This window comes from Crocodylus siamensis, chromosome 14 (genome assembly GCF_052110815.1).
Source record: "Crocodylus siamensis isolate JL-2025a chromosome 14, ASM5211081v1, whole genome shotgun sequence".
NCBI classification, from domain to species: domain Eukaryota; kingdom Metazoa; phylum Chordata; order Crocodylia; family Crocodylidae; genus Crocodylus; species Crocodylus siamensis.
The window spans coordinates 6,039,024-6,056,502 of record NC_143408.1 but is presented as its reverse complement, the minus strand read 5'-3'; the positions used below and the strand labels follow the sequence as shown (position 1 = coordinate 6,056,502).

The 17,479-nt window shown below is 56.3% G+C and overlaps 1 protein-coding gene across 1 annotated transcript in view; it reads left to right on the top strand.

Moving 5' to 3' along the window:
• MYO1F (myosin IF) overlaps positions 1 to 16,999 on the top strand; it is a 35,895-nt gene extending 18,896 nt beyond the window's left edge. The window contains exons 7-28 of the mRNA XM_090027543.1: positions 425 to 556; positions 991 to 1,125; positions 1,539 to 1,671; positions 2,277 to 2,473; positions 3,126 to 3,206; positions 3,855 to 3,941; positions 4,369 to 4,455; positions 4,992 to 5,159; positions 6,184 to 6,269; positions 6,766 to 6,847; positions 6,938 to 7,044; positions 7,793 to 7,891; positions 8,754 to 8,898; positions 9,384 to 9,498; positions 10,565 to 10,734; positions 11,005 to 11,150; positions 11,728 to 11,874; positions 12,305 to 12,453; positions 12,802 to 12,885; positions 13,454 to 13,655; positions 14,172 to 14,335; positions 16,055 to 16,999. Of these exons, the coding sequence (XP_089883669.1) occupies positions 425 to 556; positions 991 to 1,125; positions 1,539 to 1,671; positions 2,277 to 2,473; positions 3,126 to 3,206; positions 3,855 to 3,941; positions 4,369 to 4,455; positions 4,992 to 5,159; positions 6,184 to 6,269; positions 6,766 to 6,847; positions 6,938 to 7,044; positions 7,793 to 7,891; positions 8,754 to 8,898; positions 9,384 to 9,498; positions 10,565 to 10,734; positions 11,005 to 11,150; positions 11,728 to 11,874; positions 12,305 to 12,453; positions 12,802 to 12,885; positions 13,454 to 13,655; positions 14,172 to 14,335; positions 16,055 to 16,131 (2,793 nt within the window). The 3' untranslated portion in view covers positions 16,132 to 16,999. The remainder of the gene's footprint in view (positions 1 to 424; positions 557 to 990; positions 1,126 to 1,538; positions 1,672 to 2,276; positions 2,474 to 3,125; positions 3,207 to 3,854; positions 3,942 to 4,368; positions 4,456 to 4,991; positions 5,160 to 6,183; positions 6,270 to 6,765; positions 6,848 to 6,937; positions 7,045 to 7,792; positions 7,892 to 8,753; positions 8,899 to 9,383; positions 9,499 to 10,564; positions 10,735 to 11,004; positions 11,151 to 11,727; positions 11,875 to 12,304; positions 12,454 to 12,801; positions 12,886 to 13,453; positions 13,656 to 14,171; positions 14,336 to 16,054) is intronic.
• Positions 17,000 to 17,479: the final 480 nt, after the last annotated feature.

The window sequence follows — 17,479 nt, the reverse complement described above, 5'->3', positions numbered from 1 at the left end:
ACATCCCCTGGCCAGGGGAAAGGTGGAGGTCTTGGAGCCGGGAGAGGGAGCAGGAAGGGTCATGCCCCCTGCAGATGGAGAACCCGTCTGAGGGCCAGGCCCTCAGTGAGGAGATGGGACAGGAAAAGGATGAGAGATGAGACAACTCGGGTCCCATATGGTACTTTTATCTGGATTGTGGTATCAATGAAGAGGTCTTGGGTTTGAGGTCTCGATCAGGATCCAAACTCCATGGTGCTACATAGTCTTTGCCCATGAGAAGGGGCAGCGGATAGGGGAAAGGGAGGAGAATAGCGCAAAAGGGTTTGGGAAAAACCAAGAGTTCAAGGATGAGGGAGCCTCATAACAAGACAGCCAGACTCTGGCTGATTCACGGGGAGCCGCAGTCCTGGAGCCCCAGGGCTGAGAGGTCTCCCCTCGGCAGGGAAAATACTTTGAAATCCAGTTCAGCCGAGGCGGTGAGCCGGATGGAGGGAAGATCTCCAACTTCCTGCTGGAGAAGTCCAGGGTGGTGAGCCAGAATGAGAACGAGAGGAACTTCCACATCTACTACCAGGTACCCGACAGAGCACAGCACAGCTCCCCGGGGCCTGGGGCTGCACAGCGCCCCTGCAGCCTCGGGAGGCAGAGGGAAGGGAGCGCAGGAGGGTCTGAATGGGCGTGAGTGTGACTGCATGGGTATTCATGTGTGTGCAGACGGATATACATGTTTGCTTGTGCATAAGCGTGTCTATGCAAGGGTCCAGGAGTGTGCAGGGAAGCGAGCAAAGGGGCATCCATGCCTGTGCCCCATAGCATGCCACTTCTGGAGCAGACCGGCTCTCTAGACCTGCTGACAATCCGTAGAGGATGGCAGTGCCAGGGGAATGAATGATCAGTTGCAGGTGCCAAGCAGGGAATCGCTCTCAGGACATCCCTGGCCCCTTCATGTCCATGCGGGACACAGAGCTGACCCCAGACCTGCATTTGCTCTTCCTCCTTTCCTGGCAGCTCATTGAAGGCTCCTCCAAAGAGCAGCAGCAGAACCTGGGGGTGATGACCCCAGATTATTACTACTACTTGAACCAATCGGAGACCTACCAAGTGGATGGCACTGATGATCGGAGTGATTTCCACGAGACCATGGTGAGTAGCTCAGCGGGGGCTCAATATGGGGCATGTCATTGTGGCTCTTACTGTGACTATCCAGATGAGCGGCTGTGACATATCGTGCGACCTGTGTCTTCCCATCACAAAAGTGATGCATTTCAGTGCTGCCATGTGGCCGGCATTAAAAACATTGTCCGAGACGTCGACGCGGCTTTATCACCAAGGGAAATAAATGACAAGTGAAATTTCCAAGACAAAAGCATTTGATATTTGGCAACAGATTCTAACAGCTTTATGACAATATCTTTTGCTGAAACTTCACAATGGACTTAATTTTTGTAGCGGTTATTGTTTCCGAGCCTGTCCCAAACAAGCTTGCAGCCAAGATACCGAGTCCGACGGTCCTTAGCCCAGCATGTGGGCTGACCAGCTGCTTTCTCTGCCCCCAGAACGCCATGCAGGTGATAGGCATCTCCGGCGAGCACCAGCAGCTCGTGCTGCAGATCGTGGCTGGCATCCTCCATCTGGGCAACATCAGCTTCAGAGAGCAGGGCAACTATGCCCAGGTGGAGAGCTCTGACCGTGAGTATGACAGCCTGAGCCCGCCTCCAGGGACAAGCTGATGGAGGAGGCAAGGAAGCTCCCACCAGGGGTAGATTTCCACCCAGAGACAAGGAAGAGAGAAATGCATCCTTCTGGGATCTAAAGATGGCAAAGGGACTGGAGTCCTCAGGCCGGCCTCTTCAGTTAGCAGGAGCCAGTGGAGAAACTTTTTAACAGCTTGCATGCAGACTCTCCACATCAGAGGCCTCACAGTGCAATACAGAGAGCGCTGCTGTCCCCATTTTAGAGAAAGGCAAACTGAGGCACAGAGAAGGGAAAGGACTTGACCAAGGGCCCTTCAGCAAGCCAGGCCTAGGACCCAGGAGTCCTGCCCGTCAGTTCCTTCCTATGAAAAGCTAAGCCACGTGCCCTGCCACGATGAGGAAGAGAAAACCCAGGCATCTGGGTGCCTCAGTGCCCATTTTCATCACCAGACCAGCTCCGCCCTCTATCAGTGACCTATCAGCTCTGCCCTCTAACCTGGGGGCCAACCGTCTTGCTGGCTAACACCCCGGGGAGGGAGCTGTGCGGCTGGTGGGAGTCTTCCTCTCTGCAGACACTGAGCTTGCGCTCCCTGTGCCCAGAGCTGGCCTTCCCCGCCTACCTCCTGGGGATCGACAAGGACCGGCTCAACGAGAAGATCACCAGCAGGAAGATGGACAGCAAGTGGGGGGGGCGCTCAGAGTCCATCAACGTGACCCTCAATGTGGAGCAGGCGTCCTACACCCGCGACGCCCTTGCCAAGGGCCTCTATTCCCGGGTCTTTGACTTCCTCGTGGAGGTGAGCTGAGCACCGTGCCTGGCTTCCAGATTCTGGCCGCTCTCTTACTACCCAGGCCCCGATGAGCATGGAGGGAGGAGGGATGGGTAGGCAATGGCGGGGGCAGACCTCAGGTAGAACGGGGCTGAGCGCACCCCACCCTTCCCGCCTGAATCCGCAGACATGCTCCAGAGCTGCAATTTCCTTTGGGAGGCTGCTCTGGACTTGTCCCCAGCACCTGCTCCAGAGCCTGCCGACTGTAGCAAGCCCGAGGCTGAGCCCAAAGCACCCCCGCAACCAAACCTGTGTCCCGGGAGCACATCGCAGGATTCAGGTGGGGTGTGAGTCCTGCCACTGACAAGCCCAGACAGACACACACCCACTTGGCATCAGCAGCTGCTACTGGCATATCCCCCATATACAGCTGTGCCCCACTGGGTCTCCCCCTGGCCTGAAGCAGCCTTTTCAGCTGCCTCTTTTTTCAGGCTTGTGGTGAATAAGGGTCAAGAATTGGGGTTTTGCTGAGTCCTGCCCCAACAGATAGCGCCAGGCCCAACCCCGCTGTGAATGGAGACACCAGAACGATGCAATGGAATAAACTAGAGGAAAAAAGGGCATCATGGTAACGAATCTCTCCCTTGGCTCTGACCCCTTTCTCTCTTTCTCTCTGCAGTCCATTAACAGGGCCATGCAGAAGCCCCATGAGGAGTACAGTATCGGGGTGCTGGACATTTATGGCTTTGAGATATTTCAGGTACTTGTCACCGTTCAATGGCAGCACTGATACGGGGCGGGGGGGTAGGAACTCCAAGGCATCGGCATTTATAATGGAGCAACCAAAGAGGGTAGACGACATTCCCTCTCAGCAGTCTGGATATCCAAAGAGGTCCCCCAAAGTTTCCTCCATCCCAGGGTCACTGTCTCCCCACCAAGCTCGTTTCCTCTGCAAGCCTCACCCTAACACAGGCTCCATGACAGCCTCCAATACCAGACTCATCCTTGCAAGTCTGGATCTCTGCTTCCCTGGGAACGAAACTACGAGTGAAAGGCCACCGTGCTCAGGGTGGCCCCGTGCAGACACTTTCACACAGACCTGTCTGCCAGCTGCCCCTGCTGGTGCCCACTTACCAGTCCTGGGAGCCAGCACCTATCAGCCTAAAACTTGGTGCCAGTGTCCACCCTGCCTGGCTAGCTATACAGCCAGCATCCATGCCCTGCTGAGCCCACGGTGCCCTGGACCTGCACCAGCAAGGAAGTGAAAAGCAGGCCTGGCTGTATTGCTACACCTACCTATCCTCTGACCCAGGGAGCAGGCAGGGCCCAAGGCGGGCTATGGAGAGTGGGATGAGCCAGTGTCATGAACCTCACCCTCACCTCCTCTCTCTCGTTTCTTATGCTGCAGAGAAATGGCTTTGAGCAGTTCTGCATTAACTTTGTCAACGAGAAGCTGCAGCAGATCTTCATAGAGCTGACCCTTAAAGCAGAGCAGGTACCGCAGGGATGGGATCCGAGCAGCTCAGGGGAGGGAAGGAGCCGGGGGGGAAAATGCTGCAATCAGGAGGTGCCATGCAGATCTTATGGTCTGATTTGCATATCTATAAATAACCATTTGCATACCATGCAGATTGTCTTTTCGAGAAAGAAACTATGAAACTATGAAAGCTGGCCCATTTTTGGCCCCACTGGTGACAATCTCAGCTGGACGCTGCTGCATGCTCCTGCCTGAGGAGGCCCAGCAGTCTCTGCGACCAGGACATTTTCCTGAGGGACTTGCTGCGTGTGCTAAATGGGCTTGAAAGGGAGACTGGCGACTGGTTCCCCCGGGAGGAGTCTGCCCATCTCCATGTGCCTGTGCCCCGCATGGCAGAGCCGTGCCTCGCCAGCCAGGTCAGCTGGATCTCTGTTGTGTTCCCTAGGAGGAGTATGTGCAGGAGGGGATCAAGTGGACCCCTATCCAGTATTTCAACAACAAAGTGGTGTGTGACCTGATAGAGAACAAGCTGGTAAGAGAGGAGAGTCCCGCTCTTGGGGGCGTGGGGCTGTGGGACCTGCATTCAGCACTGACCCAGGCTTTCCTGGGCACTGATGGTTCATCCAGTTGGCAGTGAATGGGACTGAAACCTTTGGGCCCCGCTCAAGCTCAGCAACAAAACAGCTGCACTTCCTGGGCGACATCCCTGGGCGGGACGGTTTGAGGAGGTGCTTTAAGATTCTCAGGCTGGAAAGACCTTGCCGGGCCTCTGAGTCCAGTCCACAGCAGAGGTGCCCATTTAGCCAGAGAGACCAAAAATTGTCTCTACTCAGGCACTGAACCCCAAGCACTTTGCACATAGTTCACAAGTGGTCCCACCAGCTCAACCTGAGTGGAGGCTGACCCGTACCAGCACAGGGCTGAGCTGCTGCAGGCACGAGGCTGAGCTGTGCCCTCCCTGCCACCTTTAGGAAGCCCTGTCCATCCATCGCAGAGGTCAGCAGCTGGACCCCGCTCCTTTTCGAGGGCCCCGTTCTTCCTTGGTTTCACTCCTACTCTTCCTCCCAGAATCCTCCTGGGATCATGAGTGTCCTGGACGACGTCTGCGCCACGATGCATGCCACCGGCGAAGGGGTGGACCAGACGTTGCGGCAGAAGCTGCAGGCAGCGGTGGGAACGCACGAGCACTTCAACAGCTGGAACTCGGGCTTCGTCATACACCACTATGCAGGCAAGGTATATTGCATAGACACGCTTCCTAGGGCCGCTGCACACCTCCACGAGTATATGAACACTCACACTGCACACACGGGCACTGCGCACGCTGCCCAGGGAGGCGTGTGCACTTCAGGTCTGGGGCCTGCATGAATACACACGCCCCAGGGCACACGCACGCAGCCTGGGAACCTGGGCGTATGCTGTGAATGGGAAGGAAAGCTGGTCTGGCGTAGTGGTTGCCAGCCCGCTGTGGGATGCGGATGACTGGTGCCTTGCGAGGTTGTAGTGAGCGAGCCCTGGGTTGCCTGTCTTCAGTTAACAGTTTGATGCTGAGGGTACCGGGTGGCATGCCAGAATTATGAGTGGCTTGGTCATCCAAAGATTTGACAGTGATCTGCTGGGAACAACTGGTCTAGTGGACAGAGCACTGGGGCAGGAGTCACTAGCTTCACTTCCTGGCTCAGCTGCATGCTTTTTCTGTGTGAGTCCCTCAGCCTATCCAGTTCTCCATCAGCAGAGGGGGATAGCTCTGTCCTACCTCTCAGGGGCCTTGTGAGGCTTAATTCCATGAATGACTGTGAGATGTCCCAGTGCCGTGGTGACAAGGGGACCGGGTTGCTACCCTGATAAGTAGAGTGATGCTGATTAATGTGCGCTGCATGGGTGATGTGGCCCTGTGCACACACTGAATGCATGCACATGAGTGCACACTTCTTCCTGCCATGAGTCCCCGGGCTGAGGATGTGCAGACCTCAAGGTGGAGCAGCCACTGTCTGGGATCCAGTAGAGGAGTCAGGGGCATGAGCACCAAGATCCTTGCCCTGTGGGTGATGCTTCCCCTGCTGGAAGTGCTCCCCACCAGCAGGACTCTAGCCCCAGACCAGACTGGGGGGTCCCCTTGGGCGCTTGCAAAAAAACAGTGACCCGCTCCTGGACTGTCCAAGAGCAATGGTGTCATCGGCGGATCATTAAGAGCATTTGTTGAGCTGAAGACTGGACCCTCCCCTACTGATTTCCTCCCTTGCCTCTCGGCCCCCCCCAGGTCTCCTATGATGTGAATGGCTTTTGTGAGCGGAATCGGGATGTGCTGTTCACCGACCTGATCGAGCTCATGCAGAGCAGTGAATAGTGAGTCCTGCGCGGGCTGCCCAGTGTCCCATGACAGGGGCTTGTGTGTGTCTGTGCCCTGAGGTTTGCTCTCAGTGCAGCATCAGTGGGTACAAACCCAAGCAAAGAGCCTCAGAAACCAACCTGGCTTGGGTGAGGTGGGCTGCCCACTGGGGCAGGGGCGTAAAACAGCAGGGACCAACCCGCTGTGACACCCGCAGCCCACAGATGCAGTTGGATCTTCCCAATGGCACTGTCCCTTATGCAACCCTCCCTGCATGCCGTTGCTTGGGTGCATTACGAGGGAGGATGCACCAGGATAAGGAGACTGGTGGAAACCATGGATTCAGCCCTTGTTTTAACAGGTGCATCTCACATTCACTTCAAAGGGAGCTGCACCTGATGGAGCCAGAGCCGAGACTGGTGCACTGAGCTGGCCAGAGCTTCAGGGGGTGGAGACCACAGCCTGAGCAAGCCTGTTCTGGGCTCGCACTGGTGACCATTTTCTGTCTTCTAGTGGATTCATCCGGATGCTTTTCCCAGAGAAGCTTGATTCAGACAAGAAGAGCCGACCGACCACAGCTAGTTCCAAAATCAAGGTAGGGCCCTGAGGCTGCCAGAGGGTGCGGGCCAGGATGGGCTCATGCTGGAGGCTGTTAATGATATATAAATGCTCTTCTTTGCAACAGAAACAGGCCAATGACCTAGTAAACACGCTAATGAAGTGCACCCCACACTACATCCGCTGCATCAAACCCAATGAGACCAAGAAACCCAAGGACTGGGAGGAGAGCAGGTACGATTTGCTGCTTATCATTTGGATTATTTGGATCCAGAGTCCCCTCGGGGGGTAGGAGCTGTACACACACATAGTAAGGTACAGCCTCTGCTTCAAAGAGCTTGCAAGGAAACTGCTAGCACAGACAAGGGGTTGGAGGAGACATGACCTGCCCAAAGGGGGTTCAGTAGCAGAACTGGGAAGAGAGCCCCGGATTTCCAAAGCCCGGTTCAGTATCTTCCCCTCTGGGCAGCAGCAAGAATCCAACATTTGATAACCTAGAATTAATCAATAGGTAGCTCTGCCGGACAGTGAGTAGGTCTGGGCTGTGGCTTAAAGCTGGGAGAGGGTGTTGATATACAAGCAAGATCCTATTTACATGTAAGCAAACCTGCTTCAGCACAAATATAAACCCACACAAGGTGCTGGTCTTCATCCTTAGGCACCTGCCCCGCTTGATAAATCATAGCTGTGCCAGCGCGGTAATACAAACGGGCCCTACAGCACATAACCAGTTTGAAAACGGTGCACGTGACCGGCCGTGTTTGATTTCTGTGGTTTAGTACAGGGGTAAGCGAATCAGACATGCATGTGCACACATGCGTGCACACGCTCGAACTCATCCGCTTGCACACACGTGCCCCTACACATCCACGTTGCCAAAAGGACTCAGGCATACTTGAGTGGTGCCTGCCCCTCAAGCTGAGGCCTTGGGGCTGATCAGCCTCCTGTGATGCATGTTCCTCTGTTCCTCATTGCTGCATAGGGTGAAGCACCAAGTGGAGTATCTGGGGCTGAAAGAAAACATCCGAGTGCGCAGGGCAGGGTTTGCCTATCGCCGAATCTTCCACAAGTTCCTACAGAGGTAAGGCCATCGCTGTCCCTGCCCGGGGCCTGGCAGACCCATGCTAGCTCCCTGGAAGGTGTCTACCCATGGAGCCAAGAACCACTGCGTCTAGGGCAGGGCGGGCAAAATGTGGCCCGGGGTCCAGATGCAGCCCACCAGGTTATTCTATCCGGTCCTCGGGGCCCCTAAAAAATTTAGAAAATTAATATTTATCTGCCCTGTCATGCGGCCCTCGATGGTTTGCCGAAACTCAGTAAGCAGCCCTCCGCCTGAAATAATTGCCCGCCCCGATCTAGAGCATGGTCTATGTTTCCCTGGGAGAAGGCCTCTTGTTTCTGAAGGAGTTTGAGATGCAGTCCCCGTAAGCTCATTGCTATTGTACAGACTAGGGGGGAATAAAGGGGTTTTCAGTTCAGCCAAACTTAAAAATTGTGGGAGGAGAACAGGGGGCAAGGGGAGCTGGGGGTTGGAAACAAATAAAAAATGGTTTAGGATCAACCCGAAACATCTTGTTCGACATAAACCGCGATAGCTTATTCACTTTTTCAGCTTATTAAAGCCCGGTGTTTAATTATTCTCAATTTCCCTTCTAATATCACACAGAAACGGGCGTCTCAAACCAAACAGTCAAAAGGCTTTGGTTTGAATGCGGCGAAACAGAAAATGTTGGCATTTCCAACCCAAAACATTTTGGGAACACCTTTAAAATGCCTCAACATTTTCATAAGCTTCTGGCCCCCGCCATATTTTTTCAACCCGAACTATTCTGCTGAATTTGTCCCTAACTGGTGATTCGTTCTGGGTCCCCTTGCAAGACCTTTTATCAGCCAGTTCATTAATCACTGAAAAAACTTTGCGCTCAAGCCCCCTCTCCTGGCAGGTATGCCATCTTGACTCCCGAAACATGGCCATGCTGGCGGGGCGACGAGCGCCAGGGTGTGCAGCACTTGCTGAGGTCTGTTAACATGGACACGGACCAGTATCAGATGGGCCGAAGCAAGATTTTTGTCAAGAACCCCGAGTCGGTACGTGTTCCTGGGTGCTGCCGTGGGGGCTCACCTCTTGCCTAGATTAAATCCTAGATTATCTAGGATTTCAAGGGAGTCACTGGACATGAACCCCAGTGTCAATGTGGGAGTGCTTTTGCCAACCTTCCCCTGTCCTTTGGCACCTGGGCATCTGGGTGATGAAGAGGAGGGGGCCAGCTGGGATTCAAAAGGCAGCAGTGCGGGTTCCCAAATACCTTGAAGAATGAGAACAGATGACAGCCCCCTTAAAGCCACTGGGGATTTTCATCCAGGGAAACCCCAATGGGGTCTTGACAGAGAGAGATTTAGATCTGATGGAAAACTGTCCCTTTGTCTGCCCGTCCCATCTGCCTCCTATTAACTCCACTTCCCTGTGAGCCTTCCCCGCCACGCAGTCCCCGTGGAGAACAGAGTACCCGCTCTCTTCCTGCCCCTTCCTACTTGGATTTTTTGGGGGGATCTCATGGTTTTTCCACCATCAGCTCTTCCTGCTGGAGGAAATGCGGGAAAGGAAGTTTGATGGGTTTGCCCGGATCATCCAGAAAGCCTGGAGGCGGCACATCGCCATCCGGAAGTATGAGCAGATGCGGGAAGAGGGTAAGGGAGCTGCAAGCTGTGCCACTGTGCGCAGGACAGAGGAGGGACGGGGCAAGTGACGACGCAGTGGAGGGTGGGTTAAAGTGGCATTAGCAGGTCGGGGCCTGTTCACCAGTGGGAGCTGATGGGGGGTCGTTCCAGGAGGGGCATGATTCAGGCCCAGCCAACTTCTGACGATGGTCCTTTAAACATGCACAGTTCAAACCTGCAGCCTGTGTGGGACTAGGAGACAGGGCTGAAGCTGTTCTTTGCTCTGGGAGAAATAGTTTTTCTCGTGGTAAAATGGAGAGAACTGAGAGGCACAACCCCTGGTCAGAGCTGAGTCTAGTGATTCGAGCAGGGAGGAGAGGAAGGCTGTATTTGTGGGTCCTACCCCCAGCCACCACCGGGAATTTGGGATGGGAGGTAGAGCCATGGAGACTGGGATGCAGGACGCCTCTAAGACATCCAGGACAATTTCCAGGAAGTCACTTTATTTCCCTGGGACTGTTATGAGGCTGAACTGAGGACTTAAATATGTATCACTCAATCTGAAAATAGAGTGTTCTCCTGCAGGCTCTAATACAACAAGAGCTTTACTAATGCTCCCAAACCTAAACAATATGAAAAGCCAGCAGAGATACACAGGTACAGAAATAGCACTGTAGAGAAGCCAGACGTGCTCCCATTGCCCTGTCCCGCAGCACAAATGCAAGAGGACAACCGGGGCAGAGAAAACCTTCAAAGAGACAAAAGCCGCAGCATCTCCTGCGATGCACAGCAGGCCTGCAGGACTTGCAGTGGCAGAGGATGAAGGAGAGAGGCAGCTCAGGACGACTGGGCATTTGTCTGGGGAAGAACGCCTTCGTACTTAGGATGAGGATGGTCAAATCATGGCAACTGTAAATGCCCAGGCTTCAGGGCATACGCTATTGGCAGCTCAGGGTCTGGAGGGGATAGGACTTCATATGCCAGGGTGCTTTAACACTGTCCTCCCAAAGCATCAAAACCGGGGGCATCCCACCAGGCCGGATGGGTCCTTGGTCCGCGCAGGGCCTGACTCGTGCGGACACATGTCTTTGCTCAGCTGCCAACATCCTGTGCGGCTTCAAGGAGAGGCGGAGGAACAGCATCAACCGCAACTTTGTGGGTGACTACCTGGGCATGGAGGACAGGCCCGAGCTGCGCCAGTTCCTGGCCAAGAGGGAGCGGATCGATTTTGCCGACTCTGTCACTAAGTACGACCGGAGGTTTAAGGTAAATGGGCTCATCCCAGGCTCCTCCTTCCCCAGGCCTGTGCCAAAAGGTTTGTTGGAGAAGGAGAGAGGTCAGTCCCAGGTGACGCAGGGGCAGGAACAAGGTGCTAACACGCGGGGATCGGGCCCTAAATGCCTCGTGTGCTGGCTGCCTTTGCCCAGGGTCTCCCCGGGGTCCCGGTGCTGTCCCATGTGAGACATGGCCCTAGCCCCTGCCCCTGGGCTGCTTCTGCTGGCTCAGCACCCCCATCCTCTCCTCTCTCTCCCTCAGTCCATCAAGCGTGACTTCATCCTGACTCCCAAGTATTTCTACTTGATCGGCCGCGAGAAGGTCAAAAAAGGCCCGGAGAAGGGTCAGATCAAGGAGGTGCTGAAGAAGAAGGTGGAGATCCAGGCTGTCCGTGCAGTCTCGCTCAGGTGACTTCTCCGCTAGCCCTCATCACACCTGCCACTCCCCACAAGGCTGCCCCAGCCCTGGCAGGGGGCTTCCAACACGTGTGAGTGCCTGGTTGCATTTGAAGTAGCAGCTCCTTCCCCCGGGCGTCTGTAGAGGAGCCGCCCTCACCCCCTTGCACCCACTCACCCCTTTGGGTTTCTTGATCCCACCAACGCACCGGGTTAACCACAGAGGTGCTCCCTTACTGCCAACTCCAGCACTAGCCAGGCTCTTCCCCCACCTTGGAGGCCACCCCTGATTACCTGACACTTTCTCCATTGCCAGAGACTTCCCAGACAAGGCTGGTGATGGGGTGCGGTGTAGGGGTAGCGTCCAGGAAGAGAGCTCGGTCCTTTGCATACACTACAGTGAGAGACACCCCCCCTCCATAGTTTCCTGAGCACATGTGACCTTGTGGGGGGGGGGGTGTCTCTGTGGCCTCTAACCAGCCCTGCCTCCAGGCTCACTGAACCCAGCAGGTCCCTCCTGGGGCTTTATGGTCCCTGATGGGGCCTGCAGGCATGTGACGCACTCTCCTCTGGTGGTTTCTCCGGCCAGCACAAGGCAGGATGATTTCTTCATCCTCCACGACAGCGAATCCGACAGCTTCTTGGAGTCCATCTTCAAGACGGAGCTCATCAGCCTCCTGTGCAAGCGCTACGAGGAGGTCACCCGGAGCAAGCTGCAGCTCAACTTCCACGACACGTGAGGAGCGGCAGGTCCCCTGGGGCAGGGAAGGTGGCACAGCTGGGGCCACTTCACCGGCAGACGAGCGCCCTGCTCCCAGCTCTGGGAGGGGTGTGTGGTCTAGTGGTTAGAGCGAGGGTAACAGGGCAGCAGGGCTCCTGGGCTCTATCCCAGGGTCTGGAAGGGGAGGGGGCTCTAGTGGTTAGCATGGAGGGGCTGGGAAGCAAGACTCTTGGGTGCTCTAGGCTGACCGAAGAGGAAAGTGGGTTGTAGCGTGGCTGGGGGGCAGGTCACCGTGGTGGTCTCGGGGCTGTTGTGGGAGAAGGGGAAGTTTAGGAGGAAGCCACACCTGATTTTTCAGGGCTGTCTCCTCAATGACACATGGGGCTTTTCAAAGAAAGACTAGCCAGGCGAGGGACCCTCACGGCCCCTCTCCCCACTTGCCCAGACTACAGTTCCGGGTGAAGAAGGAAGGCTGGGGCGGGGGCGGCACCCGCAGCGTGACCTTCATGAGGGGGCAAGGTGACGTGGCCATCCTGAAGGCATCGAGCAAAGCCCTGACAGTCAGCATCGGGGACGGGCTCCCCAAGAGCTCCAGTGAGTGCCTGCGGCGGGCCCTCTCGCCCTGGGGTGGGGGGAGCAGGAGGCTGGTCTGTGACTAGGGTGGCCTGAGGAATTGCACCTGAAGGATGGTGCCCCTGGGGGCCTGGCTCCCACCACTCCTGTGTCCCAGGCTGCACCATCCTGGCTGGAGCAGGCGGTTGCACGGTTTGGTTTGGGGGCCCCGGTCCCACGGGGAATGGGAAGAGGATGTGCCTCCGCGGGGCAGCAGAGATGGGTGTGCTGAGAAGCAATGGGAAGGTGGAGGTTTGCAGTGAGCCGGGTAAGCACCAAAGCCCTGATGAAACTGGGCTGCAGCTCCTGCTCACTGCTTTGTCCCAACAGAGCCCACTCGGAAAGGGATCCAGCAGAGCAGAGGCCACCACAGGCAACCGGCACCCACAAGAAGCGTTCCCCCTGCTCCCAGAGGTGAGGAGAACGGGGCTTTAGGGGCAGCAGCCCAAATCAAGAGCTGCCATGCTGGGGAGCCTGCCCAGGCAAGGAAGTCCCCAGACCTCCCCGAGACAGGGGCCCATCAGTCGGGTCCGTTTCAGCCATGGTGCCAGGCCTCGTGGGTCTCTAGGAGATCCCTCCCCGCTTAGGATCATGGCCCTGGGGCCCACCAGCAGCCCTCGAGCACTTGGGCTTGACAGTATAGTCTAATAGCTACAGCTCGCTGCCCTGGGAATTGGGACAGCTGGGTGTGTTCCTGGTTCTGTCCCTGACTCAGTTTCCCCGCCTGCCAAACGGGGATAATGAGGCCGAACCCCCTGGATCAGCGCTTCCCAAACGTTTCCTCGGCATGGCCCCATTTGCAGCCCCATTTCCTCAGCATGGCCCCCCACCCCCACGACGCCACATCCAGCGACGGTGTGACCCCATTTGGGGTCGCAGCGCTCAGGTTTGGGAGCCGCTGCCCTGCATCCATGGCTGGGGAGCGCCCTGTACAGCCGTCCCTGGGGCTCTCTAACGCACCCTCTTCTCGTGGCCCTTCCAGGGAGCTGCCAGAACGGAGCTCCCCAGTTCCCCCGCAACAACATGAGGCAGCGGGACTCGACAAACGCCGTATTGCAGAAGCAGCCGCGGGGGCCGCCGAACGCGGCGCTGCCCAGGCAGGGCGCCAGCCGCAGGGTCAAGACAAGACCCCCCTCGGAGCACAACCTGGAGTTCCTGAACGTGCCCGACCAGGGAGTGGCAGGGTACGTGTTGCTACTGTCCCGTGCGCCAGGTCCCTGGACTGCCCTCGCCCCAGCCACCGGGGCAGCGATTGTCCCCTTTGCCATCAGCCCCCTCCTGCCGCCTGACACGGTTCAGCCCATGCGTGGAGCCCCCCTGCGGGGATCAGCACGTGCTCACCAGCGCTGGCCTGAATGAGTGACTTGCTCAGGGAAGCCAGGAACAGCGGAGGCTGTCTAGAAAGAGAGCAACCTCACGCCTGGGGCTGAGGCCCTCCTAGCACCGACGCAGCCCTCCACAGCCCAGCGAGCAGTGATGAGGAATGAGCAAAGCTGCTCTGCCTCCTGTGTCGGTCCTGAAGCACAGAATCGTTCTGGGGGGGGAGCTGGGGACCCACACGAGGTTTTGGGGTCTGCCGTCACCGACGGGAAGATGCAGCCTGAGAGCTGTAGCCGTCCCCACCACCCACTCCTGAGACTCCCCTCCGTGCTGGGCACCGCGCAATCCCCACTGCTGACCTCTCTGGGTGCCTTTTGCAGCATGCAGAGGAAGAAAAGCATAAGCCAGCCCCCTCCTGCAAGACGGCCCAAGCCCCAGCCCAAGGTCACGGTCCCGCGCTGCCGGGCCCTATATCAGTACACCGGGCAGGACGTGGATGAGATCAGCTTCAACGTGGGAGACGTCATAGACATCCTGATGGAAGGTGCGTATTCTGCATCGGCTGCGTCAATGCGGGCCAACCTCCGCGGGGGCAGGAAAAGCAGCCCTGGGGCAGGGGCCCCAGTGCCAGGGAGGTGGGGAGGATGGACCCTGGGGTGACAAAGCCTGCCTCCTTAGGCTAGCTGGGGATTAGCTGCTTCACTCCCCGATCAGCAGATGCATCCTTTGCAAGGACGCTGCCTAGCAAAAGAACCCAGCCATGGTGCCCGACAGACTAGCATTAAAGTGGGTCTTGGTAGAGAGCCTGGGGTGTCTGCCAGAGGTTAGCTCAGACGCATATTAAGACTAGAGAACCTGAGAGTATAGAGCCTGTTCACAGAGGCTGGAAAATGCAACCCTTCACTTGGGATGCAGCCAGTAGCAGCAGGGAGTGACCATCTGTGTCACAGGACTCACTGGCATTCATGCCAGCTGATGGCAACAATGGCTAAGGTACTTTCTCCCTGTTCCAGACTGGATACCGATTCACTTGCCCTGGTCAGGAGTGTTTCATGCACAGAGCTCTGTGCACTAATAAAGGCACTCAGCTGGACTATAGCAACTGGATCTTTATTTTAAGCACGCTGCATTAGCGCATGTGAAAGTGGCACCTTGTTTGCTCAGAGCTGCTGTGCAATCCCCAAGCACATGGAGCTTCCTGGTTTCACCCTCCAAATCGTCTGTCCTACAACTCCTGCTCCAACCTGCAGTTTTCCTGCAGCTTGTTGCAAGGATTCCTCAAGCAAAGGGCTGAGGGCAGCTCCGGCCTGTGCACCTGTAGCTCGTGGAAATGCACCTGCTGCGCTGTTGTGTCTCATCTTTTCCCCATGGCGTGACACCTGCAAAGTGTAAGCAGCTGGGGACAATCAGACAGTCCTCGGGTCTCACAGTCTAAGGCCGTGATTCTCAGTCAGGGTGTCACAGCACCCCGCAGTGCTGCGGGGTGTCGCCCAATATGAGCACTGCTGGGTGTGCAAACACCTACACATAATTCACAGATAAACCCAGAGATTTCAAATCCCAATCCATAATGTTAAAAGCATCCTGCCTTGTTACCGAGTTCTTTGCAACAGAAGAATTGCTCTGTCATTTTTCCCTTGTCAAAAATTGAGCGAAAACAAAAGAGCTAGCCTTTTCCAGGGGGAAAATGAGTCTTAACAAGAGGTTTCTTGGGTCACCACAGGGCTACGGTCTGTGCGCTCCCTGAAGCTAGCCTGGGGTGCGGAGATGTCTTCTGTAGCTGACCGTGAAAACTGTTAGCGGGAGGGATGTTCTGGTCCCGTTCTGTGGCCAGAAGGGACCCTGTGAGCATCTAATCTGAGCCCCTGCATAGCACTGGCTGTAGGATTTCAACCCCAGGCAATGGGCTTTTGTTGAGTGGGCCTGTCCAGTGCAGGATATCGCCAGTTAAACCTGAATAGGATCGGGGTTAGGGCATCTTGTTGACTCGTTTTTTAAGAAGGGGTAAGTAATAGTGCAGCCAGCTCCCCCAGCTGGGAGACGACTGGGCCATGGCCAGAGTCATGCTCCCTACACTCACATACGGGGTCACCTTCGTAGGAGCCAGTCCACGCACCCAGCCGCACGTGCGCGCATACCCAGCTCTCGAGCTCCGCGGCAGCGGGAGGGATTCACTGAGATGGAGCTTGCAGGGCACAAAGAGCCTGCGAACGGCATCGCTCACTCCCCGCGCCTAATACTAAGCACCGTTTCCGTCTTCCAGATTCCTCGGGGTGGTGGAAAGGCCGGCTGCACGGGCGAGAAGGGCTTTTCCCTGGGAATTACGTGCAGAAGATCTGAGCCTCGGGCCGAGGGTGCGCGGACAGGTGCTTTGGGACAGACATGGCTGAGCCTACCAACCTCATCTTCTGATAAAGACTGTGCGACCAGTGAGCAAACAGGCCCCTCCCACAGGGGCAAAACAGGCTCCTCCCACAGGGGCAAAACAGGCTCCTCCCACTCTGCTTCCCGAGGCGGGGGAGGATGGATGCATGGCGGACAGATCGTGATGGGGATGTGGCGGCACAACTGTTGTTTGGATTCCCGGGCGCAGGCTTCGTCGGCGACACGTGTTTAAAGCTCGCTCCCGTACGGCTGCTGAGCAGCTGCTTGGTGTGGCTTTCTGCTGACGCTGGCATTTTAACAGGTGCTTTCCTTTCCAGCTGCCTGCCCTACAGCCCCCTGCTCCATCTCTGTTGCCCAGCTCCGGTCCTGCTCTCCTGCTGCTGAGTGATCGGGAGCTTTGTTCGTTGCTGGTCCAAGCCACCTTTGCAGTAGCTCGCCCACGTGAAAAACCTATTGCAGCAAGGAGGGCCCATTAGACATCCGTCCGACACTTAGGACAATGGGACTAGGACTTTTAGGTGGCTATGAGGCCCCAATAATGTATTATAATAAGGTTGCACTCAGCGGTGACTTCAGCCCCGTGACCCGGCACCCAGACCTCCTGCACTGTTTCTGTTGCACGCTGAATCTTGAATCAAGATCAGCAGAGAACATAGGGATGAGGAGCCGGCATCGCCAGCGGCTTGGCACCTCTGCACCGCGACTGGATCCCTCGCTGCTCCCCCCACAGCGAGACATGCAGTCTCTCAAGTCCGAGATGGTGTTTACAGCCAGGCAGCACAGCCCCCTGGTCCTCGTGCAATGAATGTTGAGTTTGCTCCTCTGTACGGTTACCTCGATTCTTTTTTATCTACACTCAGAAGGTGCACGGATAAACCACGTGGGACTGAGATGCGTTTCCTGCAGGAAGTTAGAAGAACGGTCTTTGCAAATCAACGTGAGACTATGCAACGGGGAAGTCCTAGCACAGCAGGGGTGCTACCATCACCTGACTACCTGGGAAGAGAGCCACAAGCAACAGGTGATGGAAGTGCCAGGAGTTAACGAGGCGGGCTGGCGAGCTCCAAAGCGGCTGACTCAACAGGTGTAGCAATTTGTCATCGTTAGTCAAGAGCTTACCCTTTTCAAACCAGCAGGTCAGCAAAGGGTGACTGTGGTTATGTGCCAAGGGGGCTGTGACTCTGGTATTAGCACCGGAGTTGCAGTGAGCAGCAGATTTGGTTTATCTTCCTGATCCGCACCCTGCCTGGAGCAGGAGATGGACCAAAGTCAGTGCAAAATGTTCTGAATTGGGTGTTCGTAT